At 34.9% G+C, this 27,444-nt stretch overlaps 1 protein-coding gene across 1 annotated transcript; it reads left to right on the plus strand.

Moving 5' to 3' along the window:
• Nucleotides 1–107: 107 nt before the first annotated feature.
• LOC137397473 (probable G-protein coupled receptor 139) lies at nt 108–24,795 on the plus strand. The gene is made up of 9 exons (XM_068083761.1): nt 108–383; nt 3,695–3,861; nt 6,196–6,348; nt 8,732–8,869; nt 13,254–13,404; nt 16,279–16,555; nt 21,893–21,980; nt 23,128–23,230; nt 24,712–24,795. Exons 1-9 carry the CDS (start codon nt 108–110, stop codon nt 24,793–24,795), a joined length of 1,437 nt encoding a protein of 478 aa, XP_067939862.1.
• The last annotated feature ends 2,649 nt before the right edge of the window (nt 24,796–27,444 follow it).

A 27,444-nucleotide genomic window follows, 5' to 3' on the forward strand; every position in this document is an offset into this window, starting at 1 on the left:
GACTTTGCATTCCTTTCCTCTGGCAGCATCATTAAGCTTCTAGCACCGACGGAGCAAAGAGATCATTCAACTGACCAGGATCGGCGAGTCGCTACACAACCCTCATCATGAGTTCTGTGACATCCAGATATTTGAACACGCTGTCGAGTAACCTCTCATTGGTTATAGTTTCACGAGCAAATAACGCGAGCACCACTCCGAGTGCCGACAAGGTCGTTCTAAATAACCTATACTTCTGGGTGTTCGGAGTGTTCCTTTGCTTCCTGTCTACCGTCGGACTGGTGACAAACATACTTAACATCTACGCTTTGTCACAGACTGTCAGAGTCAGCAAAAGGCCTATGTATCACTGCCTCATATGTATGGCTGCCGTCGATATGCTGGTAGGCTTTCAAATGGTTTTTATAAAACAATTCTATTGTTCTATGCTGTCTTCTAAAACAATGCTTATCAAATTTGTTACTAGGTTGGCCAGCATGCTATTTATTTCTCGATATTGAGGTTTCAACAAAAACAACTTAAAATCAACAATATATTATTAAATCCAAACTTGTCGTTCTGTGTATCTGTCAGTTAGTCCGTATCAATGATGCGTTTTAAAACTTTTTGGCCAGTTTGATTCAAACTTCACACACACGTGCTCCTTGCCTTCCGGCAGGTTGCTAAAACGTTCAGTTTCAAATCTTCTTCTGGTTCCCAAGAACAGGCCTTTTAAACTCCCTCTTGATTGAAAATCAAAGAAATATCAGGCACTGTCGGGAGTACTGCTCGTAAGAACCAAACGCTAATCAAATAAAAAAATATGAACGATCACAAACGTTCATATATGTATATTTGCCCGTTTATAGCTTTATAGTTGACTAGACCTGTATGATATAAATGTTGAGTTGAATTGAGTTGAATTGAGTTGTACGGTCCAAGAGCACTAGTCACTGATAGTCACTGATAGTCACTAAAGTTTTATAGAAGCTCCACTGTAATATTAAAACCTTAAAATAATGAAATGCTGCAGAAGCTTAAGTAAATCTGAAGAACTTTTATAGAACTCAATCTATTGACGTGTCTTCACCTAATTCATCATGCTGATAAAGTTGTTAGAACTGTGATTTGTCATACTTTTATTGCAAAACAAAGAGTAGTGTTCAAAAAAGAATATCAGTCACAAATCCTGGCCCTGGAGCTGTTTCAACATGACAACTTGGAAATGAATGATATTTTGGGCCTCTTTCGAGTGATGATGACCTTGACTCCTAAACTCCGAAAACTTTGGCTATATGTAGTAAGATCCATTCTTGTAAACCTCAAATATATATCTTTAAAAATATTGTCACGATGCAACTAAATGCTGAACAATGAAAGTTCTTGTGGAATAAGTAATGGACCAAGTTCTACGTGGTCCATTCACTAACAATTTAGGGGCACATTCCTCTTGATCTCTTAGTGAGTACGCCGACTCCAGTCTGTCTACTCGGGGCTATTAAGGGAATGTTAACTATGTAGCGGAGTGATGAGCACTTTCTCAATTCATATGTATGAGGTGTAAGCATTAAGGCATCTTACTCTTCCTCTCACTATGTACCAAGAATTAAGGAACTTATGTACAAATAAAAGGAATATTGATTTCTGATTAAAGCAAGCAACAAAACAATATTTACTTGACTATCATGCATCAAATATATTATGTTATGCATATATATAAATTAATATATTAATATTATATAATATGTTGATTGTATGTAGTATATTGATCATATATAATATATTGATCGTATATAATATATTGACTGTGTATAATATAATACTCTATAATATAATTTTTTATATAATATGTTATTTTCTGCATTAGACATAGTATTATATATATTGTATATTGTATATATACCTATATGTAGTCGAGTACAGTAGGTGCTTCTACAACGTAAATAATCCGTTCCAGGAAAGTTTACGTTATAGGGAACTTACGTTATCTGAACAGTAAAATACATGTTAATTGCCTAATCCATTACAAGAACTTCTTTAACTCATCCCTTTGGCCCTGCAAAAAGGAAAAACTAAACATAACTTTTTAATTTACTAGCTGTACCGTAACTGTAGTATTATTGGTTTGTCTCGACAACTTTTCCCCTTTTTCTTATGGCTTTCCCTTGTTTTATGTTCCTTGATTGTAATTTTACACTAAGCTGAGGGGAGCGCACACCCTCGAAATCCTTTTACAACGAATGGTTTATTTCTCTATATAACAATATGTATTCTGCAAAGGAAAAATGATAACAAATATTTTATACGTCTTCAATAAAGTAGACAAAATATTTTTATTATTGTAAGAGCAATGTTTATCTGTTTCTAAGGGTCAAGGTTATGGTAAAAGATAGCTTTCGACGATACTCCAACTCGTGACATTCAGATCGTTACTGACCTGGAGCAATCGATCGCCTCTAAGTATTTCAGAACAGCAGCTAGTTGTTCTCTGTGCTCTGTCAACATACCTCACGATCTATCATGGTGAACCAGGCTGTCACGAAACTTGCCTATACGATAGAGAAAACGCTAGACTATATCAGTTTTTCTTTCTCAAGTACGGCAAGAGAGAAAATGGTATTTTAAGACTACAAGGTTTTTGTTATTCAAATAAAATTTGATAACTTTCACCGTCTTGACTGTTTACGTTATATCGAATGCTTTACGGAGTACGAAGCAAAAGCTTTACATGAATTCTTTACGTTATCTGGAACTTACGCTATAGGAGCTATGAGCTAGTACACGGTACTAAAAATCATTTTGGCAGAGTTATCATCCTCATCTCTGGTGATTTTTAAAGGACAGACGTGTGCCTGCAGAAATAATTATCCGAAGAAATCCTAGCTGTACAACAGTAATTTGAAAAAATGCCAACTTTCTGAATGGAAATACTGTCAATACCACTGACAGCATGGACTGAACAAATGCAAAACACCAGTCATTATAGGCACATCTTTGTCAGTGGAGATCACAAACGAGAAACTAAACAGCTAAATAACAAAATAACTGCCCTTATTTTAGCGGCTGCTTTTTGGTAAAAAATTCTCCTTATCCAAAATATAACATTTAGCCCTCTTATATAAAGACTTACAACTTACTATTTTATTGAATACCACTATTTTAAAAGGGTTAAAGTGAAAGTTTATAAAAAGTTAAAAAATTTTAAAGACTGAATAAGAGTCATTCAAGCTGTCAAAAACAAACATTTAAAAGAATTATATTTTTATTATAAATAGTTTGTTTTAATTAAAACAAAAAATATGTAAATAATATTGCTTACATTATTAGCTATTAATTTTATGTCAACACGCTGTCGACAGCATCAAAGTAACCAAATGCCTATTCAATATAATCTGATGTTTTTAATTTGTAATAAATGCAAAATGAATGTTTTATACCCGCTGCTAGCGCAGGCTTGCTTGCTAACAAAGCTTTTAGGGTTTAACTGACTTAAGCTCTGTTATTAATTGTCAGCCTGCCATAACAAACCAGTTACATATTTTTGGCAGCTCTACACTGACCAGCAGCAGACACCTCTCTGACACGCAGCCAGCGCAGTGATAGAATAAATATATTTGAATCATTGTCAAATGATAGAGACAGCTCGTTTTAGTTTTGTGGCCATAGAAAACGTGCCCACTCGGTCACATATATTGTTCTGAATGGTTCATTGTAGCTCATGCTTCTCCTGTTGACAATGTCGACTAGATTCTACCTGCAGCGCCTCAGCAACCCCAATGATGTCAGAAAGGAATACACTGCCCGCACCATCAACTACCCATCCTATTTCCTCTACAGCGTTTGGTACATCTTTGCCAATGTTTTCATGACTATCTCTAATTGGTACGTAAAAATCAGTTACGTTATAATATTATATATATACTAGTCCTTGACAATCTAGTGTGCCATGAGCGATCCTCCAATGTGCCGACAAAACACAGAGAATAAGTAGCTGCAAATCTACTTCAAACCATGCTAAGGTAGTCGATTAGCTAAGGTAGTCGATTAGCTAAGGTAGTCGATTAGCACAGGTGTTAGAGTGACCATCTACATCGCCAAATGTTGTGAGGAAAAATCTCATAAGATGCAATCTTTTTTCAAACCTCCAACCGTGGAGACAGACAGATGGACGGAGACGAACCTTATTATAGCAAATATTTAGTTGTAGTTATAATAGAGTGTTAAACTCCAAAATTTTTTAGATTGACACGAAACAAATTACAATAATTTAAAAAAATAGAATCCTAAACATCTATAAAAGTCTGGCAGCAAAATAGGAGTAAATAGGAATAAGAAGGAATAAGAATGGATAAGAAGAAATAAGAATAAGAATGAGAAAGACATATGTTAATAAAATAGATGTTCTGGTAATCTTTAATCCCTTTAATCTGCCATCCCTAAGGGTTTACAAGTAGAAAACGTTATTGTTTGTCATAAATAGTGATACACAAACTTTTTTGTCTAATTATTGAGTCTCTCAAAAAACTTTCCATTGGCAAACTTCAATAATATAATAATTGCTTTTATTCACAAAGTGTTTATGAAATACAGCAATGCGTTCACGTTCACATGGTTAATCTTCTATGTTAATTATTGAAATTCTTGATGTAAAAGCTTGACCATTATGTAATGGGTCTTGCCTGTCTGGCTCTTATGGCTAATAACGAGGTACTATTTAGTAAAGACTGACTTCTAGGGAGCAGCACGCATGATACTAATATACCTAATGAATGATTTTCTACAACTGCTAGTATGAACTTGTTTCTCTTATGATGCCAACTATTGCTATAAAACTATGTTTGAATATTAAACGATAAACTATAAACGATGCTTTGAATGTTGTAATTTTTTCTTGAGTAATCCGGATTGATTGAAATTGAAAATCCGCAAAACAGAAACCAATAAATGCGTATCATAATAAAGTCATCGTTTCATTAATCATAAGCATTTTCCTGGTTTCCTGGTTTGGTAGGCAACTTAGAAAGTTGAGTAAGAGACATAATGAAGGGGGTCACAAACATTTTGCCCTTTAACATTTCACAAAATGTAACAAAAAAACCGTGAACCACAACAACAACTGCTATCACCATAGTACTTGCTGAGAAATCTCTCTGGGCCAGAGTATAAAAGAAGTTCACATATTTTTCATATTTGAGTTTTTTATTTTTTGTTTATTTCTTTAGTGTTTAGTTTTTAATGAATATGTTTCACCCTTTTACCCTTTTTGGCCTTTCAATTCATGTGAGAACATCACATGTCAAAACAATAACCAAATGGAATGACCACGTCAGAGAAATAAACTGATTCCAATCTACGGTGGTTTCGTGATGGCTGCAATTAACTGTTCGTTTTTGAGCTTTTAAAAGCTTGTAATCACATTTCCAAATATTTTGCATTTGCAACCAGCAGAGTAAGACATGGTGAATCTTTTGATACCAAATAACTGTAATGAAATTGAAAATTGAAAATGAAATTGAAAATGAAACTGTAATAAAAGAAATTTACATATTTTTCATATTCAAGGTTTTTATTTTTTGTTTATTTCTTTAATGTTTAATTTTTAATGAATATGTTTTACCGCATGAAGTACTAAAGCTGCAAAAGTTGAGTAGTGTAGAGAGGAACTACTGTACAGTGTAATAGAGAGGAACTACTGTACAGTGTAATAGAGAGGAACTACTATACAGTGTAATAGAGAGTAACTACTGTACAGTGTAATAGAGAGGAACTACTGTAAAGTGTTTATGGTTATTGTAAAAATATTATAGTCTATTTCTATTGGAATAATTTATATTATGATCGGGGTTGTCTTCCCACCTTTTCTCCATCTGCAATATCTGCAGCTAACTTTGAAGCCAGAACGAAGAATAAAGCCCAAGAAAGCCACCGCACACAATAATATTTCAATTAACAGCTTTAAAGTTATTCATACTAGAAAGTCGTCTCAGCTAAAAAATATGCTGAAATCATCTTGGTAGTGCGCCACTTATCTAAATCCAACTGGTAATTGGATAAAAGTCGCTGTCTAGACTTAGACAATCAATCTGATTGGTTATCTAGGCAATGAGCGAGAAGTGAATGATATAGTAATGGGGAGGTTTGTCCCAGTAAACCGGAATTAGTATAGACCCTGAGACTAAGTGAGACTTTTCTACTTTACTAAGGGTTATGTTGTAGGTGTGTAGTGACCATGGGAGTATTCAGATTGATAGCAGTGTTTGCTCCTCTTAAGGCCTCTTCTCTTTGCACCATGAGACGAGTGCGACTCACGCTTCTATTCATTTCCGTGTTTAGCATCATTGTTAACCTGCCAATGGCCTTCGAGCAAAGGTATGTCTTATACAACAAAAGCTCTTAGTGTATTACAAAAGGGCTCGCGTCTGGATCCTCTCTGGAGGTTCATACAGCTCCCTTTTACCATCCGATATAATGATAGCTTGTTCTTTCAAACAAACTATTTTGAGGGATCATGCTTAGGTCTCTCAGTGTTTTTCACAATGTGTCAGTTTTGAACACCTACTAGCACCTGTTAGTAGAGGTTTTCAAGTGTCATACCAACTAAAGCTTTAACTGCAGACAGTCTTTCTGCAGATATAAACTAGGACATTGGTCTAAAAGTGTAATACAGAAGATAGAGAAATGATCCTTTATAGAATTTTTGTGTGGCTTTAAAATTTATAAGAAAAGCACAAAGATACTCGAGACTAAAATCTCCACAAGTTTAAGCAAATCATGAAAACATTTGGCTTACTATATTATTATATACCGTATATATGTACATATGTACATAAATACGGTATATATGTACATTGTACATATAAATTATAGGTGTACAGGCTAAAGTCAATGGCTTGGTGGCAAAAATTTTGTACTTCTTCCACTTTCTGGGATCTTAATAACTGAGACTTGTGACTGTCAATTAAATTGTAATATTGAATATTTTGGTGGCCATCAGCTGCGATGAAAAACTAGAAGTTCATTTTAATGCTAATGTTTAAGTTGTCACGAAAAGGCGTTTGTATGAAGTGACAATAGAAAAGAAAAATGGTAAGACATAAATTACCTGAGTTGTACTGACTATCTGCTTTGATTGAAGCAGTTTCTATATAATTCCACATCATATCATATCATTTAATAAACCGTCCCATCCCATTTCATACCATATCTGCCTGCCACCTCATATCACATCATACCACCACATCTCATACTATACCAAATGGTAAAACAACACACCACATCATACCACTACAGCTCATATCATACAAAATCTGCCGCATCATACCACCACATATCATACCACACCAAATCATACCTACTACAACACACCATATCATACGACCACATCTCATACTGTACCAAATCATACTACAACATACCATATCACACCATCACATCTCATTATCATACCAAGTTGTACTACAACACACCGTATCACATTCAACATCTCCTACCATGCTATACCATGCCATTTAATACCATTCAATACTACACCATACCACACCATAACATCTAATACCAGTGGTACCTCTTGATGTCCCTCCCAACTCATCGATTCACCTTGATGTTACTTCGAATTCGTTGGCACATCTTGATGCAACTGCCTTACAACATTATATAAAAGCTGTCATTACTGTTTTTGTACCTGCCACTAAAAGGAAGAGATTTTGTCACATCACTGTGAAAGCCTAGCAGACTGAACCTAGGGAAGGTGACGATAGAAGCTCATATCAGATCAACTCATGCATAATTAAGTAAAAAATAAATTGAGCTGTAGCCGAGTCTATTTTTAAAACGAATGCTAGTCTATATTTAGAATCATTTTTTAAAAATTTCAATTAATTTTAAAGCTAAACATCAAAATTACAACTGATTGTTGTTGATGGCCAAGGATGATCTTGCAAAATTTTTTAGTTGAGTTTATTAGAAAGTACCAGTAATTTCTTACCATTTGTAATTGTTTTTGATGTTTGAGGTGAACTGATTGCCAGGATTTTAAAGATTGAAATCGACAAAAGTTGACTGCGGTTAGAACGCTCAGATCAAGCAAAAGTTTGATCATGACGTCTATAATAGTTGCAAAGAGACTGAAAGAATAGAGATGTGCAAAGCTGCAACATGAATGCAATAGCCGATATCAACTAGAGGGACTAGTAATGTCATGTTGCATGTATTTCTTTTGCTGAGCGTTTAACTGCAATCAAGTTTTACTGATTTTAATCTTGAAACATTTTAGCAGTCAGGTCACCTCAAACATAAAAAAACTCGCAAGTGATAGAAAAGTATCGATACTTCTTGATAAAATCTACTAATCCTTTGCGCAAGTTCACTCTCAATCGATAGCTTCTGTAACAATTGCCGATTAAGGGACTGTATCTCTTATCGATTTAATTAAATTATTTGTTATGTTTTTTCTTATTAATTTATTTTAATGAACTGTCAAGCTTGTCTCATTACTTAATCAGCAGTTAGCTACTTCAGTTGATAATATGAACTTGCCAAGTTCTATGTTACTTGAATTTTAACTGCTGATCAAGTGTGATTTGATATGCAATCATATTTTTGATAATGTGAAGGCTACTGGATAGCTGACCAGTCAAGTTCAACCTGCTTGTTCATGTCAGAATTTCTGATGATCAAGATGCATATTTCTAAAGCATTCATAATACAAATTGCACATTCACTGCATGTGTTAACATTATGGGCACTATTACAGATTGAAAGATGGAAGGTTTACAGCCAATGGTGCTATTACAAAATACAACACCATTTCTGTTGTCTTCTCAGTTCCGATACCCATTCTGTCTGTTTTCGTCATTAACATCATCCTTATCGCTAGGATACGTCTCTACAGGTTGGTACAACCTTCGTATGTCCCATACATTCTCTACAAGTTGGTACAACCTTCGTATGTCCCATACATTCTCTACAGGTTGGTACAACCTTCGTATGTCCCATACATTCTCTACAAGTTGGTACAACCTTCGTATGTCCCATACATTCTCTACAGGTTGGTACAACCTTCGTATGTCCCATACATTCTCTACAGGTTGGTACAACCTTCGTATGTCCCATACATTCTCTACAGGTTGGTACAACCTTCGTATGTCCCATACGTTCTCTACAGGTTGGTACAACCTTCGTATGTCCCATTCATTCTCTACAGGTTGGTACAACCTTCATATGTCCCATACATTCTCTACAGGTTGGTACAACCTTCGTATGTCCCATACATTCTCTACAAGTTGGTACAACCTTCGTATGTCCCATACATTCTCTACAGGTTGGTACAACCTTCGTATGTCCCATACATTCTCTACAGGTTGGTACAACCTTCGTATGTCCCATACGTTCTCTACAGGTTGGTACAACCTTCGTATGTCCCATTCATTCTCTACAGGTTGGTACAACCTTCATATGTCCCATACATTCTCTACAGGTTGGTACATTTATTCTCAGCCACTTTTTTGATCGATAGGATGCGAAGTCTCTGAACAATTCATCAATGCTAATTTCTCTCAAGGATATAGCTATATTGATATAATCCTTTGTGTGTGTTTTGCGAGTGTGTGTGCGCGCGTGCATGCATGGGTGCGAACGTACGCTCATGCGTGTGTATACATGCATGCGTGTGTATGTGTGTGCTCATGTGTATCTGGGTGTATGTGTGTGCTTGTGTGTATGTGTGTACATGCGCACGTGTGCATGTATGTGGGTACGTGTAGTCATTGTGTGAATACTATGTGTTTTCACATTTCTTTCCATTTTTACTTCACACACATACAACGCCAAATCGTTAAAATATTTGGTTACAAAAAATTCCATCTGGTTCCTGTGAACCAGCCCCATTAAATACCCACCTGCTGGCTATTTGATTTTAAAAATTGTTTGACAAAAACTTGTTGTTTTTTCATACCACATAAATCATTCCGATATAACTACATGCACATTAATAATGAAGCTGTCTAAATTTCAGGGTTTGCTTTTCTGTCGTTCAACTGTCTAGTTATAGCAACAAAGATTTAGGAACAAAAATCTCCTTGGCAATGTAATTGAACTTGGATCCTTGAGTTCTAGCTGGCCATACTGCCAAATGATTGTGCACATACTTATTACACTAGTGAAAATATGCAGAAAATACTGTTGGTTACTCCAAGCTTGCTTGAATATCATGATTGTATGAGAGATCATTGCGCACTATAAGCACTCATGATAAGCACACTTACAGGAACAAGCTGGCGACTGACGAACATACCGTACACAGCTCTTATTATAGTAAAGATTTAAACTAGCTCAAGTTACTTAAATTCTTAAATTAACTATTTTATTACCAATAATATGTAATAACTTGAAGCAAATTGCTGAACACCATGAAAATTCAAAAGAAAGGCTAAAATAAAAAGCCTTTCTCTTCAGCAAAAATCTTAGAAAATCGAAAGGCCTATTCTTATTGTGTTATAAAGCTGCTACGATTAAGTCCTAGCAATTAAGTACAGTAATCGACATACAGAATTTAACAAATTCTGTATGTCATTGCTTACTACTATAACAGAAGGTGAATAAAGCAACTCTGTTAGAGCAAAAGAAGAACTAGAAGTAATAAGAGGTTATTATATTTGCTACTTAGACCTGTCCTTCTGACCTTCTTCTGTAAAGAGATAATTTTCCCTAACAAAAGGTAAAATCCTATTTGTCAAATTATGAAGCAACGTGAATACATATCATAGCAACGCATGATATGTAATATATTGTTATGTTTTATGTACATTTTGAATGAGTACTCTACAACGACCACCTTTTTTAAGTCATGCGATCACTCCTTAGGACTATGTGCCTACTCCTTCAAGTCAGGTGATTACTCCATAAAGACATGGGAAGTCTTTTTAATGTCATGTGATCACTGTTTGAGGTCAGGTGATCACCCTTTGAGCTCATATGATCACATGATCTTACGGAGTGACCATTCCTTAAGTTGAGGCAAAAATACAGGTGAGCTAAGAGGCTCATCTGAGGTTGTCTTTTGGTCTCAGCCACACCTAAACTCAACAGATGTTTTATCGAAATGCGCAGGTGGAATGGTGGAAGTTCGATAGAATAGAGATATGTTGGCTCTCAACTAGGTCACACATAAATGCATAACGTGTTTATATTGAATAATAAGGTTTATGTCTGATGTAATTAAACGATTACGCTCGCATCGCGTGCCTATAAAGAACATCAAATGTTCCTAAATTCTCTTACGTAACAATCAATCGACAATTAATTGAACTTCCTATGGATGTTTAGCATACGCTCAGGTTTTACGGTTATGTCTAAACCTTTAACCTTTAGATGTATTCTGTGTCATGTTCTAGCCAGTAGACAAAATATTGTTGAATAACTCATAGAGTGTTTCCAATGAGTAATTCTATGCTATTGAATATTTACTGACAAAAATATTTAAAGAAATGCCCATGGAAATGGGTAACTTTAGCCACTCCCTTGTGACCAGTTTGGGACCATGTGACCTGTTTGGGACCATGTGACCAGTTTGGGAGTGTTTCTTCCGGATTTATTTTGACCGGCTGAAAAACTAACCAACTGAAAAAAGAATTTTACTATTTTGGACTGTACAGTTTTTTGCATATGCTGAGTTTTGGTTGAGCAGCAAAGCTAGCTCTCTGTAAGATTCCAAGTCAATAGATGTACTATAATGGGTGGCAGGCGATGGCAAGTGCTGGCAGGTGCATCTATTACCTATTTACTTTAGAACGTAATGTAATTAAACTCTATGTTTCATTTATGAGCTCTAATCAACCGAAATATTTAGAGTCGATCATCTGAAGGCTGTTGAAGGGCTGGCTCACTAATTGACATTGAGGATGGCGTGTATTGTTCCTATAATCTCTCATTAATGCACTCATTACATTAGCTTTCATATCGATTCACCAATCAGGGCAAAAAATATGTTTACTGACGTATCGTTAGTTTACTCTGTTGGTGTCACTCTGTTTATATTTCCATGGTGAAAATATTCAATTGATTTAGACTCGTGTAGAATAGGTTGTTGAACTTGTTTTAGACTTATGTGTCAAGTTGCGGCTTTTCATCGAAGAAAGAAGGAAGTAAACACAGCTCACTTTGGCAGTTACTTTAAATTTTTAAACGTAATAATATTAATTAACTGAAGAGTACATTACAAATATGGCAATAATACATGTATGAGTAATAATAAAATGTGCTCACCACCATGTATGGCAAGGGATATATGGATCATCTACCCATTTAGCATCTGGAATAGCTAAGACACTGCGTGTTATGGACAGGCAAACATCACGTATTCCATCCTTCCCATTTATCAGTATTTTTTAAAACGTGAATAAACAATCTTGTACGCTGGATGAAAACTAGCAATGAACTATTAATAGTTTATACACTTGAATAGAGGAGAGTTTTTGATCTTAATAGCAAAGCGTCACCCATAGTTTATAGTTCATAGCATTTCAGCTAACAAAAACTTGTGTTAAATAACAGGTAGAATAACATATTAATATAACTATAATGTATTTATAGGACCCAGATGAAAAATAATTTAATAATAAAAATGATAACGTATTTGTAGGTCCCAGATGAGAAATAATTTAATAATAAAAATGATAATGTATTTGTAGGACTCAGATGAAAAATAGTTTATTATTAAAAATGATAATGTATTTGTAGAACTCAGATGAAAAATAGTTTATTATTAAAAATGATAATGTATTTGTAGGACCCAGATGAAAAATAATTTATTATTAAAAATGATAATGTATTTGCAGGGCCCAGATGAAAAATAGTTTATTAATAAAAATGATAATGTATTTGTAGGACCCAAATGAAAAATAATTTATTATTAAAAATGATAATGTATTTGTAGGACCCAAATGAAAAATAATTTATTATTAAAAATGATAATGTATTTGTAGGACCCAAATGAAAAATAGTTTATTAATAAAAATGATAATGTATTTGTAGGACCCAGATGAAAAATAGTTTATTAATAAAAATGATAATGTATTTGCAGGACCCAGATGAAAAATAGTTTATTAATAAAAATGATAATGTATTTGCAGGACCCAGATGAAAAATAGTTTATTAATAAAAATGATAATGTATTTGTAGGACCCAGATGAAAAATAGTTTATTAATAAAAATGATAATGTATTTGCAGGACCCAGATGAAAAATAGTTTATTAATAAAAATGATAATGTATTTGTAGGACCCAGATGAAAAAGCTTTTGGAAGGTCAAAACTGTCCAAAAGATGAAGAATCGACCAAACTGGCCCGCAGTAATTCAAAAATTAGCAGACAAGGGGAGACAACTCTCATATCAGTTTCTCTATTCACCGTTTTCATGTGCATGCCGAATGTAAGTAAAACGGTTTAATGCATTATTCTGTAAAAAGTTTCCAGCTGTGAAAGGTGTGACAAGCATGTCAGACTTTAAAATGTTGGTTAATTTAAAATTGGAGAACATACGCCTGACTTTTCAAAATTTTGTTTATGCAAAACTGGTGCACTCATGAATCACAAACACTTTAACCAGGAAATAAAAAGGGCAAGTTGACAACAAGCCGCTTGTAAAAATCGTGATGTTTTACGATGACAACTGTTAGTTTCTCTAAACCTCGTACATGCATGTAGACAAAGTGCTGGCACACCACTAGTTATAGCTTCCGCAAATACAAACTTTTTAGAATGTAGTTGCAACGTCAGGGCACAAAGAGCTTAGCTGGACTAGATGTAACCTTATCTAACTTGCTTATATTACCTTGTGTTATGTGCAACTATTAACTAGATTTTATACTATTAACTAGCAATTATAGACACCAACTATTGACTAACAGCTTTTATACTATTAACTAGCAATAATACACACCAACTAGTGACTAACAGCTTTTATACTATTGACTAGCAATAATAAACACCAACTAGTGACTAACAGCTTTTATACTATTAACTAGCAATAATACACACCAACTAGTGACTAACAGCTTTTATACTATTAACTAGCAATAATACACACCAACTAGGGACTAACAGCTTTTATACTATTAACTAGCAATAATACACACCAACAAGTGACTAACAGCTTTTATACTATTAACTAGCAATAATACACACCAACTAGTGACTAACAGATTTTATACTATTAACTAGCAACAATTGACACCAACTAGTGACTAACAGCTTTTATACTATTGACTAGCAATAATAGACACCAACTATTGACTAACAGCTTTTATACTATTGACTAGCAATAATACACACCAACTAGGGACTAACAGCTTTTATACTATTAACTGGCAATAATACACACCAACAAGTGACTAACAGATTTTATACTATTAACTAGCAATGTTACACACCGACTATTGACTAACAGTTTTTATACTATTAACTAGCAACAATTGACACCAACAAGTGACTAACAGCTTTTATACTATTAACTAGCAATAATACACACCAACTATTGACTAACAGCTTTTATACTATTAACTAGCAATAATAGACACCAACTAGTGACTAACAGCTTTTATACTATTAACTAGCAACAATTGACACCAATTAGTGACTAACAGCTTTTATACTATTGACTAGCAATAATAGACATCAACTATTGACTAACAGCTTTTATACTATTAACTAGCAATAATACACACCAACTAGTGACTAACAGCTTTTATACTATTAACTAGCAATAATACACACCAACAAGTGACTAATAGCTTTTATACTATTAACTAGCAATTATAGACGCCAACTATTGACTAACAGCTTTTATACTATCAACTAGCAATAATAGACACCAACTAGTGACTAACAGATTTTATACTATTAATTAGCAATGTTACACACCGACTATTGACTAACAGTTTTTATACTATTAACTAGCAACAATTGACACCAACAAGTGACTAACAGCTTTTATACTATTAACTAGCAATAATACACACCAACTATTGACTAACAGCTTTTATACTATTAACTAGCAATAATAGACACCAACTAGTGACTAACAGATTTTATACTATTAACTAGCAATGTTACACACCGACTATTGACTAACAGTTTTTATACTATTAACTAGCAACAATTGACACCAACTAGTGACTAACAGTTTTTATACTATTGACTAGCAATAATAGACACCAACTATTGACTAACAGCTTTTATACTATTAACTAGCAACAATTGACACCAACTAGTGACTAACAGCTTTTATACTATTGACTAGCTATAATACACACCAACTATTGACTAACAGCTTTTATACTATTAACTAGCAATAATAGACACTAACTATTGACTAACAGCTTTTATACAATTAACTAGCAATAATACACACCAACTATTGTCTAACAGCTTTTATACTATTAACTAGCAATAATAGACACCAACTAGTGACTTACAGATTTTATACTATTAACTAGCAATGTTACACACCGACTATTGACTAACAGTTTTTATACTATTAACTAGCAACAATTGACACCAACAAGTGACTAACAGCTTTTATACTATTAACTAGCAATAATACACACCAACTATTGACTAACAGCTTTTATACTATTAACTAGCAATAATAGACACCAACTAGTGACTAACAGATTTTATACTATTAACTAGCAATGTTACACACCGACTATTGACTAACAGTTTTTATACTATTAACTAGCAACAATTGACACCAACTAGTGACTAACAGTTTTTATACTATTGACTAGCAATAATAGACACCAACTATTGACTAACAGCTTTTATACTATTAACTAGCAACAATTGACACCAACTAGTGACTAACAGCTTTTATACTATTAACTAGCTATAATACACACCAACTATTGACTAACAGCTTTTATACTATTAACTAGCAATAATAGACACTAACTATTGACTAACAGCTTTTATACAATTAACTAGCAATAATACACACCAACTATTGTCTAACAGCTTTTATACTATTAACTAGCAATAATAGACACCAACTAGTGACTTACAGATTTTATACTATTAACTAGCAATAATAGACATCAACTAGTGACTATTATGTACTTCTCCTGACTAAGAATAATGGAAGTTGTCTAGTGATTGATAGCCAGTGTTTGTTTTACTATAACCCAAGATAACTGGACTGGGTCTGATCTGCCACAACCCAATATGTACAGCTTGCTGCTTATTATCACTACATCTTGCCAAATTTATTGAAAATTGAGTAACAAGTGATGCTGTTTTATTACAGGTGATATACTTCATCTCTGGCTATACGGATAGAGCGAAACATCTCTCAGTCATCGAGAAGAATGTATTCTACTTGGTGGCCACTATGTGCATATACATAAACCATGCCTGCAACTTCTTTTTTTACGTAATGCTAAACAAACCATTCCGGAGGCTCCTGTGGAAGAAGGTAAGGAATGGGGAGTCCGCGGCAGCACCATCTTCTACTCTAACTACGAGTAAAGGGCTGCCAACAAGGCGAGCGGCATATGAGAGTATCAGGTTGACAACTGTGTCAGGTGGGTTTAGGCTGCTTATCCACTCTAGAAGCAACAGAAGCAAAATTGACATAGATGGACATAGACATAGATGGTATTTTTTGCGGTTGGCTAGCGCAATCAATGAAAAGTGCGGAAAAATATTTATTTGATATAATTTAAAAACTAAAATATCGCAGTAGTTCTTTTTGGAAAACCACAACACAAGATTGCAATCGAGTCACCTGTTTGCCACAGTTGTTTCATAGGCTATTTATTATTTGTGTCTACTCTATGGCTTACAACAAAGAGTTAATTGCTTCCTATTAAAATTTAATTATTGAAAAACAGAAATAAGTACTTATGTAAATGTGGTCATGTGACACGACTGTCTCATGTCATGTGGCATGTCTCATGACATTCTAGTATTTAGAAATTGTCCGGATGATTTTTTCTACCCAATAAAGGGTTGACTACATGACAACCGAAAAGAAGCCTTTGGCATCGGAAATTTCAATTGGGAAATCAGCCAAAATAACCAAAAGGAAGAAACTTGAACAGAAGTGAGCTCATATCTTGAGTTTCTTGCATGTTATGTTGGGACACTCGTATGTAGAGGTATGACTGTACATGTATAACAATATTGATGAGTCCCTGACACCATGTGGTTCCTTAAGCACGCGTGTGAGATAAACATACCTCCACACTTGTAAGAGCATTACTGCAGATTTCATTATACTTTGGGTACATGATGGTACATGAGCCTAGAGTCACAGATGTCTTGATGACGATGGTTATGTACATGCCTCTACGGGGCAGAATTGAAAACTATAGCTGACATGTTTAGCAGTGTTTGTTCTAAAATAGATGCGTTTAATCAATACTAAAATGTATTAATAGACTTGTCCACAAGTTTTTTTGACCATAGAGTAATGATCATGGCTATTTATTTTTGTTAATGTTTGAAAACAGCAAATAGAGTACAACTCTTAGTTTTTAGATTTACCGACTGTCCATCACATAGTTGAACCCAAAGCGCTCTAAACCTTAGCCTTAAACTCTACCAAAATAAGTTAACAACTATATAAATTGTACCCAACTGTTTATTAGTATGTGAACCAACTAGAGTTTGGTAAATTAGGCTACATTCTATGTTCTCTGACAGTATACAAACTGGCCTGCATTATATCTTCAGCGTATGATATTTTCTTGAAGCAAATGCGGTGAATAAGCAATAGTCTCAACTGCACTTCCTGTTTTCATATCATTTGATTATAAAAAGTTTTATTATAAAGTGCAATAGTGACAGATGTAATAATGGCGCTGTTGCTACATTGAATATTTGAGAAAGTGTCAGCTTGGTGTCTTTTAGATGCTAGCAAGTGTCAGCTAGATGTGTCAGATGCTAGCAGGTGTCAGTTTGGTGTGTGTCAGATACTAGCAGGTGTGAGTTTGGTGTGTACCAGATGCTCGCAGGTGTCAGCTTGGTGTGTACCAGATGCTCGCAGGTGTCAGCTTGATGTGTCAGATTCTAGCAGATGTCAGTTTGGTGTGTGTCAGATACTAGCAGGTGTGAGTTTGGTGTGTACCAGATGCTCGCAGGTGTCAACTAGGTGTGTACCAGATGCTAGTAAGTGTAAGCTAGGTGTGTACTAGATGCTAGCAGGTGTCAGCTTGGTGTGTACCAGATTTAAGCCGGTGTCAGTCTGGTGTACCAGACGCTAGCAGGTGCCAACTTAGTTTTACCGTGTGCCAATTTACACCAAAATAGGTAGGATACCAGTTTTTAGTTTGAAGTTTCGACTTATCTGACTGAATATTAACACTACTTTCTTGAGGAAAAAGAGAGCAAGGGTAAGTATCCTCAGCCATTGTACCTAATGTGTAAAAAATTAAAAATAGTTCAAGGCCAATCCTGTGTCATGCTTGAAACTTTTTAAAGTGGCTTTTTTCAGCCAAGCTAAATATTTTCTAGCTGCTGCAAACCACCAGCCCTTGTAACACCAACACAGAGTAAATTGAAATGCAAATTCAACATTTCATACGTTATTTTTTAGTTACACACCCTCATATTCAACATGACAATGTTTACTTAAAAGCTATAAACATTGATTTAAGTAGTTATGCTGAACAATCAACCTTCTGTATTATTCTTTTTCATTCTTTAAACTAAATTACTATTTTAGATAACACTGTACATAGGCCGATAGATTTAGATGTTGAATATAATATATTGCTTGTCGTACATAGGCCGATAGATTTAGATGTTGAATATAATATATTGCTTGTCGTACATAGGCCGATAGATTTAGATGTTGAATATAATATATTGCTTGTTGTACATAGGCCGATAGATTTAGATGTTGAATATAATATATTGCTTGTCGTACATGTATGCTGAATATAATATATTGCTTGTTGTACATAGGCCGATAGATTTAGATGTTGAATATAATATATTGCTTGTTGTACATAGGCCGATAGATTTAGATGTTGAATATAATATATTGCTTGTTGTACATAGGCCGATAGATTTAGATGTTGAATATAATATATTGCTTGTCGTACATGTATGCTGAATATAATATATTGCTTGTTGTACATAGGCCGATAGATTTAGATGTTGAATATAATATATTGCTTGTCGTACATGTATGCTGAATATAATATATTGCTTGTTGTACATAGGCCGATAGGTTTAGATGTTGAATATAATATATTGCTTGTTGTACATAGGCCGATAGATTTAGATGTTGAATATAATATATTGCTTGTTGTACATAGGCCGATAGATTTAGATGTTGAATATAATATATTGCTTGTCGTACATGTATGCTGAATATAATATATTGCTTGTTGTACATAGGTTGATAGAGTTAGATGCTGAAAATAATATATTTATTTTGTATATTTTGTCACAAAGCAGATAATTGTATGACAACAGATAATACCTTTGTTTTATAACAGGTACTAGTAGTTTAGATGCAATTTCAGCAGTTTTGATCAAGTGCGAAAATACTGAATGAATGAAACAAAATGTTAAAAGTTGGTACTCATCTTAAGACAGCCAGAGAACCCTGTCAGGTGAGTTTGAGGGTGTCTTGAATGTCTACAATTTTATTGAAACTTGGAATTTGGGTTAGACTCTGCATTGGTCTTTGAAATAAAAAACTACAGTCATTTTGTGAATAACATTTATCCAATATTTGCATAGGTTACTTTTACAAAGAGAATATATATATGTGTATTACATATTTATGATGAAAATTTATTTTATAAGTTATATACTTACATTCTACATTTATATTATATTTTATCTATATATATTATATAATGCATATTTACATTAAATGTTTATATTATATATAGATATAATATAGTTAATGTGTATGAAGTGATTCTCAGTTAGATTTGTAGTTAAATTAGCGAAAAAAATGGTTAACATAAACACCTCTAAATTATAACATTAGCACTTTAATCATGACCTCTTACTTGGTCAAAATGTCTTGAATAATGATGAGAATGTAATTTATCTAAATTAATTAATGAGAATTTAATGTATCTACAGTAGTGATCGTAATTATGGGACACTTGAAAAAAACTCATTCTTTGTTGTAATTCAATATTATTCCAACGGTATTATGTGAATTATGACAATGTGCGCATCGATGGAAAGCTCAGAAAGGACCGGATAAGATTATTATGTAAAACCAACTGGTATTTGCTTCATCAGTTTGAATTTAGTAAGATATTTCATTTTCTGCATAAAGTGGTGCGAAAATCCAAAACAACTGTTTTTTTTAATTTCTGAAAATTGCAACTTAATTTGACATAATTTTAGAACATAGCTTTAAAAAAGTTAATTGGTAGTGTTTTTAAGTTCCTTTAGAGTATTTCTAGCATCCTAGTATTTGGTATGACACCATAAGCCTAGACTGACCTAATAGGATATAATGGGTGCCTGCCCATTAAACAGGTTTTATTACTAGAGTGCACTTTTGGTGGTAGACAGAATGTCTAGAATATTTTCTTTTCAAATATGTATAATATGTATGGTCTGAGATTATAGAGAAAGGGAGTTTATGCCATAAATAAAAAAGATTGTTATGAAATTACCAGCCGGTCCCGTTATTATGATCACCACTGTAAACTGCTTCCAGAGCATTAATAATATATTTAGATATATTTTTACCAAACATAAAAATACTTTGTCATTTAAGACAACTTCATCAAGCCATTTGTGAAAAAAAAATGAATTAATTGGGGAGATTATTAGAATCCTTCTAAAGCTAGCAAACTCTAGTTTATCAAATAGTATTTTGTGATTGACACGGTCAAAAGGGTTGTTGAAATCCACAGACGTAGTATAACTGACTAAATATTCTTGAAGTAAACAAATATTTTTTATGGCCATATTGTTCGTGCAGTATTCATCTTTGATCAAAACTGCTATTGGACAAAGCTATTAGGTCCTGTTTTACTCAATGCTAACTCTGATTTCTAGCAAATTACTTAGCAATAATGCAGTAGGTGCAACATTTGCTTGCCTCAAACAAAGTGTAAAAGCCAAAAGTCTGGCACTAGAGAGCATTAGGGCATATTTATAATGATAAACGAGGTGAGGGAAGCTTGGTGAGGAACTAAATTATTGTTAGCAGTAGCGAGTAGACAAATCAATGAGTCATAGTTTCCGATCATGTGACCTTTTGTATTATTCATACACTAGTTGCTGACTATTGTTGAGCTTATTCTCTACCTAAGGCTGGTTCACACTATATCACTGTATGTCAGGAGTTGTCCTATTGGCGATTATTCGTCGACTATGTGCACCGTAGACCGATGATATCACAGACACAATGCGGATACGTCAGCAAACATTGCAGTTGTCAAACCTTGACATTGCACTATGCATCCATGAGTCAGTGCAATGCCACGACTTCAGCGATAGTGATTTGCTGTCGCGGCTTTTTCGACTTATATTTCTCTTCATGCTGCGAGACTAGCATTTGATCGCTTTGGCGATCATACAGCATGATGAGAATGATCTACCGCGGAATGCTATGCCGCGGACTAGTCGCTGATGTAAACACAGATGGGTCTGTGATAGTGTAAACAGTGATATCACAGACTACGATATTGTGGTATCATACTGAGATATAATTTGAACCAGCCAAAACATTCACGCTGTTTCCATGATGCGGTGAATCCGCAAGTTTGCCTCATCCATAAGATGAAAATATCAAGAAACCACAAATTAAGCGAGTTTTGTCGCTCGTAAATTTCTATCGAATACTTCATGCTTGTGAAAGATGGAAAAGGCACTTGCGAATGATGCGGAAGACATGCCAAACAAGCTATTCCGTTTTAAACATTTTTCAGACTTTAGTCTTTCCCATTTCGATTTGACGAGACGGGAGTGTGTTGCTACGACCTCTGGCATAGAGTTCCTTATCCCTTTCGTTGCACGGTAACTCAATGTGCGCACAATTCCACACAGAGGAAACATAGTGTCGTTGATTTACAACAAATGGCTTAGTTGCTGTTTACGGCCTCTAACAGCGAAAGATTAGCAGAGTCAGCCGATGATTAAGCTTGCCTCTGCTTGACATCGGCAATAATTCACTTCTTACTGCTCCTCAATACATCGCCCTTTAACATCACTGTTAATCGTCTAAAACAGATAAGTGCACTTGTGCTAACAGAATTAGCCAATGGGGCTTAAGCCACGCAAAACCTCTCTGTACTGAAGCCAGCGAGCTGGATCTATCGCTCTTGCGGGTGCCTGCATTTGAGACAAACTTTGCCATGCACAGCCAGGCCTTTGCAATGACATTAAACAACAGAACAATAATAATAATAATAACAGTAATATTAAAGCTTAGTGGATCCAGGCTAACTATGCAGATAAGCTTGTTACAGCACAAACCAGTATAGTCAGTAAATATACCTAGGTAACACTAGCAGGTAAATATAAGGACATGTTAAGAAGCTCACAAAGAACACTATTGCAGTATTATTATTATAAACACTGTCATTACAACCAAGTAGTGGGTTGGTGGGTCATCACTACTGAGTGGATGGTAGTGACTGAGCTTAAAGCCAAAGGGTTATCACTTATGTGGTTCCTTCTACTAAAGAGTCTTCCTTAGAATCTGGGCAGTTCCTAATAACGCTGTTTTCTGAATTGTTTCGAAGAACGGCTTAGCGTTTTTTATAATAATAATTAATAGTGTATTAAGAATATATAAATGTATAGAGAAGTATAGAAGGTAAGTTTAGCCTAGTACTAACAAGGGCAGTTGATACACATAGTGCATAAACATGGCATAACATAGATACATGTAATGGGTGAATGAAGAGCTGCATCGAAATATGTAGTGGTTAAGTTTGGCCTCATTGTAACGAGTGCTGCAAGAAAGCCTGAGTAACAATTAGAATGAACTTTTGAAACTAGTCGAATAATAATGCATATCGATATCAAGAACGATAGGCAAATATAATATCTAATGTAAAAAAGTTCATTTTTCAATATAGCATAGCGGTGATGAGCTAAAATGGGGGAAAATATAACAGCTATGACACTGTAGTATAGTGGACAGCTATGACACTGTTAGTATAGTGGACAGCTATGACACTGTTAGTATAGGGGACAGCTATGACACTGTTAGTATAGTGGACAGCTATGACACTGTTAGTATAGTGGACAGCTATGACACTGTTAGTATAGTGGAAAGTTGAAATAATATTTGCATGCTATGCCTAGTTCACATCATGACGAATCTCCAACGAGATCTAAAATGAAACTTTATAAAAGACGTTTAGACCAAAATGGAGGATCATATTAAGGTTTTGTGATGGTCAAGTAATGCCAGGTTACATATCATAGGTTAAGGAAAAGGATACATATGATTGGATAGTTGTTATTGGATGAAGTCACATCCATCTATCGGTCACTCGTTCCTGGAAAAGTGATGATGTTCAGACTTACACTGAATATGGCTTGAGTTATTATTGGCTAAATAAATGTGTATGATGAAACAGCCAGAGTAATTTCAGTAAGGCGTGACCTCACCGAAAGGTTCATCCTAGCTATCACAGAAATTTCAATCTTGCGCAAACTAGACTTGAGGCAAATAAGAACAGCCCAGCATAGTGAACAGTTTATAATAGTATTGGCATGTGAGGCAGGTAGACGTAGTATAGGTAAGAGGATGGTCTAAAAACCAAGTAGTCTTGGCATGTGAGGCAGGTAGACGTATTATAGGTAAGAGGATGGTCTAAAAACCAAGTAGTCTTGGCATGTGAGGCAGGTAGATGGAGTATAGGTAAGAGGATGGTCTAGAAACCAAGTAGTATTGGCATGTGAGGCAGGTAGACGTAGTATAGGTAAGAGGATGGTTTAAAAACCACATAGTCTTGGCATGTGAGGCAGGTAGACGTAGTGTAGGTAAGAGGATGGTCTAAAAACCAAATAGTCTTGGCATGTGAGGCAGGTAACAACAGCTAGTGCATGAACAGTTTACATATGCATAAACTTGTCTGGCGGTAACCATAGCGTAATGTTAACAAGCGTGTAAAGTTTAATAAAGCCGTGAGATTAGTGGTGTTTTGGCGTAGAATTGACAGGTTGATCTGGAAGGTAACGGTGTAAGTAACACAAATATATCAGTTGGATACGGTTAGTAATTAGAAGTATGGGGGGTACGTTTAAACTAAAAATTTTTGGGGTAATACGCTAGATATATAGCAATCGAAGAACGCCTGCAACACAAAAGGTAAGAAATAGCAGCTAAAAAATAACTACGAATGAAAAGATAAACACTAGCAGTGAGGAGACGATTCCAAAAGAAAAGGTAAGGAAAAGTAGTAGTGAGATGACTAGGGATGACTATATACTGAGAGCTTTTTTGTAATTATCTTTATTGGCAATACTTATGGAAGGTGAAGAGAAGTGATTTATTGACAATATGCGTGTTTAACACTTGAAAGTTGTCTGCTCATTGATTATAAAGTGTAATTTTATTACTAACGACAGTGCTTCGCGAACAAACTCGTACTGGAAGAAAAAAGGTAAGCGGACAAAGATTTCCTGACAGTACTAGCTGTTAGAACGTTAGCCTGGTCCCTAGTTTAGTCTAATTTGGCGAGTAAATTTGTACCTCTTGTTCATAAAGATTTGACTAGATGCTTGCTTATAGATACAGCCAATAGGCAAGCTAGCCTCTAGTCTGCGAACAGCGCTAGCCGGAGCCGGTCAACACCCTGATGACTACATACGTTGAGATGAAGTTCTAATCACGTGTACAAGACTTCACTTTTATGAAATTTTCAAATAAAAATTGTTGTCGCACTATATTGTTTTTCGCTTATCTGTGAATCAAGACAATAATTTATTCATATTGTACAGTTTTTGGTTTCTTGAATAGTGAATTTTACAAATATGTCCGAGTTAGTTTTTATTGTCATGTCAGTCTTCACAGCTATTTAAGGATTCTTTTAAAAGAAAGAATTTAAGTTTTGCATACAGAATTAATACGATTATTGTACATGTTACAGAGTATAATAAAGGTAGTCATACTACTATAACAGTTCTGTTCCTATACTAATGCTACTTCTTTTAATCCCATCATGAACGCTCAGCTTTATGTTTTCACGCATATTATATGAACGCTGACTTGCTGACTTATAGTAACTTTGGAGTGAAGACAAGAGATACAGTCATAGTATTGTGAGGCCTAATAAAAACTATTAACAATACATGATGAAATTGGAGGACTTTGCCTTCGGTTTGGATGATCAGGTTGTCAATTGTATTCGAGGATTTATATACAGATGAATATTAACTTTATTTACCCAGGTCAATGACCCCTTTATTTACCCAGGTCAATGACCCCTTTATTTACTCAGGTCAATGACCCCTTTATTTACTCAGGTCAATGACCCCTTTATTTACTCAGGTCAATGACCCCTTTATTTACTCAGGTCAATGACCCCTTTATTTACTCAGGTCAATGACCCCTTTATTTACTCAGGTCCATGACCCCTTTATTTACTCAGGTCAATGACCCCTTTATTTACTCAGGTCAATGACCCCTTTATTTACTCAGGTCAACGACCCCTTTATTTACTCAGGTCAACGACCCCTTTATTTACTCAGGTCAATGACCCCTTTATTTACTCAGGTCAATGACCCCTTTATTTACTCAGGTCAATGCCATTTTGAGCAAATTAGACAATGAGACAACAAAAACAATAAAATTAAGGGTATTGAAGGATAAAGCTCTTTTTGCATAACACTGTTCTATAATATAAATAATAATAATATAATATAAATTGGCAAGCAATAATTGTAGCTTTCTGCAAGAAAAAGTTCTTGCATAATGCTGTTCTATAATGTAAACAGGCAAGGTGTTGGTGTCTGGTATAAGATGTAGTTGCTTTTTTACGGGAAGTAGGAATGTAATGGATGGTCAGACAGATTGGAGATACAAATGGAATGTTTTAAAAAGCAAATATCTAAAAACGCATTTAGCTCCTCGGCATAAAGGACATTTAGATGCTGGTCATAATTGTTCCTTTTCAGGTAGCATAACTCTAAAACACAATTCTTAAAAGCATTCTATCGTTTCTTTACCATTTTTCGATGCAAAAGGTTACCAGCTTGGAGCAGCGTAGGACAAAATGAACAATATAGAATTCTGGTAAAAGATTAATAGGCCTTTTTGTCTTACATCTGAGTCAAATTAGAGCACGAGTTGATAATCTAATTTTTGAGATAATAAAGTCAACATGGCTTGAGAACTGTAAACGATTGTCTATTTGTTTTCCCAAAAGCTTAACACTGTCAGTATTTTTGTCCCACGACCAAACACGAGCGAAGCGATTGTTTGGGAGATTTATGATAAATGCATGTGTGCACACAACTCACGAAAATTATTCATCAACAGCCGTCGCAAACCCTTGTACCGAAATCTCATCAACAAATTGAACCATTTTTCCATGGAGTCGTTTAAGTATAATAACGATACAAAACACATATAAACCTATTTAAATACGTTACCAAGTCTTTATTATTTGTAGAAAATTTTCTAAACCTTACCCATCTGATCGGATTATACATAAATAGACAGATTAATTTGGCCTAAAATCGTTATTAAAACTTGACAAGCCTAATTTTTATCAACATTAAGACCGGCAAACGAAACGCCGAGTGACAGAGAATAGAACTATGAAGTTGTGCGCATTTCACAAAAAACCGTGCACAATTCACCAGTCTATAGCATTGTCGAATTGCCGAAGGTTTCTGTAATTAACGTAGAAGTGTGTGTGTGTGTGTGTGTGTGTGTGTGTGTGTGTGTGTGTGTGTGTGTGTGTGTGTGTGTGTGTGTGTGTGTGTGTGTGTGTGTGTGTGTGTGTGTGTGTGTGTGTGTGTGTGTGTGTGTGTGTGTGTGTGTGTGTGTGTGTGTGTGTGTGTGTGTGTGTGTGTGTGTGTGTGTGTGTGTGTGTGTGTGTGTGTGTGTGTGTGTGTGTGTGTGTGTTTTATTTCACCTTTAAAGATTACACAATTGAATTAATACTCGAGACAAAATATAATTAACCAATGCGTGAAAAAATAACAATAAGTAAGAAATGATGATGGGGCCCATTGCGAAATGGCAAAGCCAGTGGTACGCGAGCCCGAGTCAGCAGCACAAAAACCAGACCGTAACACTCACTCTCCAGACTGGAGATGGTGCCTCAGTTCCACCTTATATTTACCGAGACATTTTATTGATCTTATTGAATTAGGTAGTCGATTCCACAGCGCAGGTGTTGCAAAGTTTGAGGATCGTTGACCGGCTAAAGTTAGATGATTAGGTACGGGAAGAGAAAGTAATTGATGACGAGTATTATAAAATGGTAGTGCTGGATCACATTTTGAGTAAAATAAT

Source organism: Watersipora subatra, chromosome 5, assembly GCF_963576615.1.
Source record: "Watersipora subatra chromosome 5, tzWatSuba1.1, whole genome shotgun sequence".
NCBI lineage: Eukaryota > Metazoa > Bryozoa > Gymnolaemata > Cheilostomatida > Watersiporidae > Watersipora > Watersipora subatra.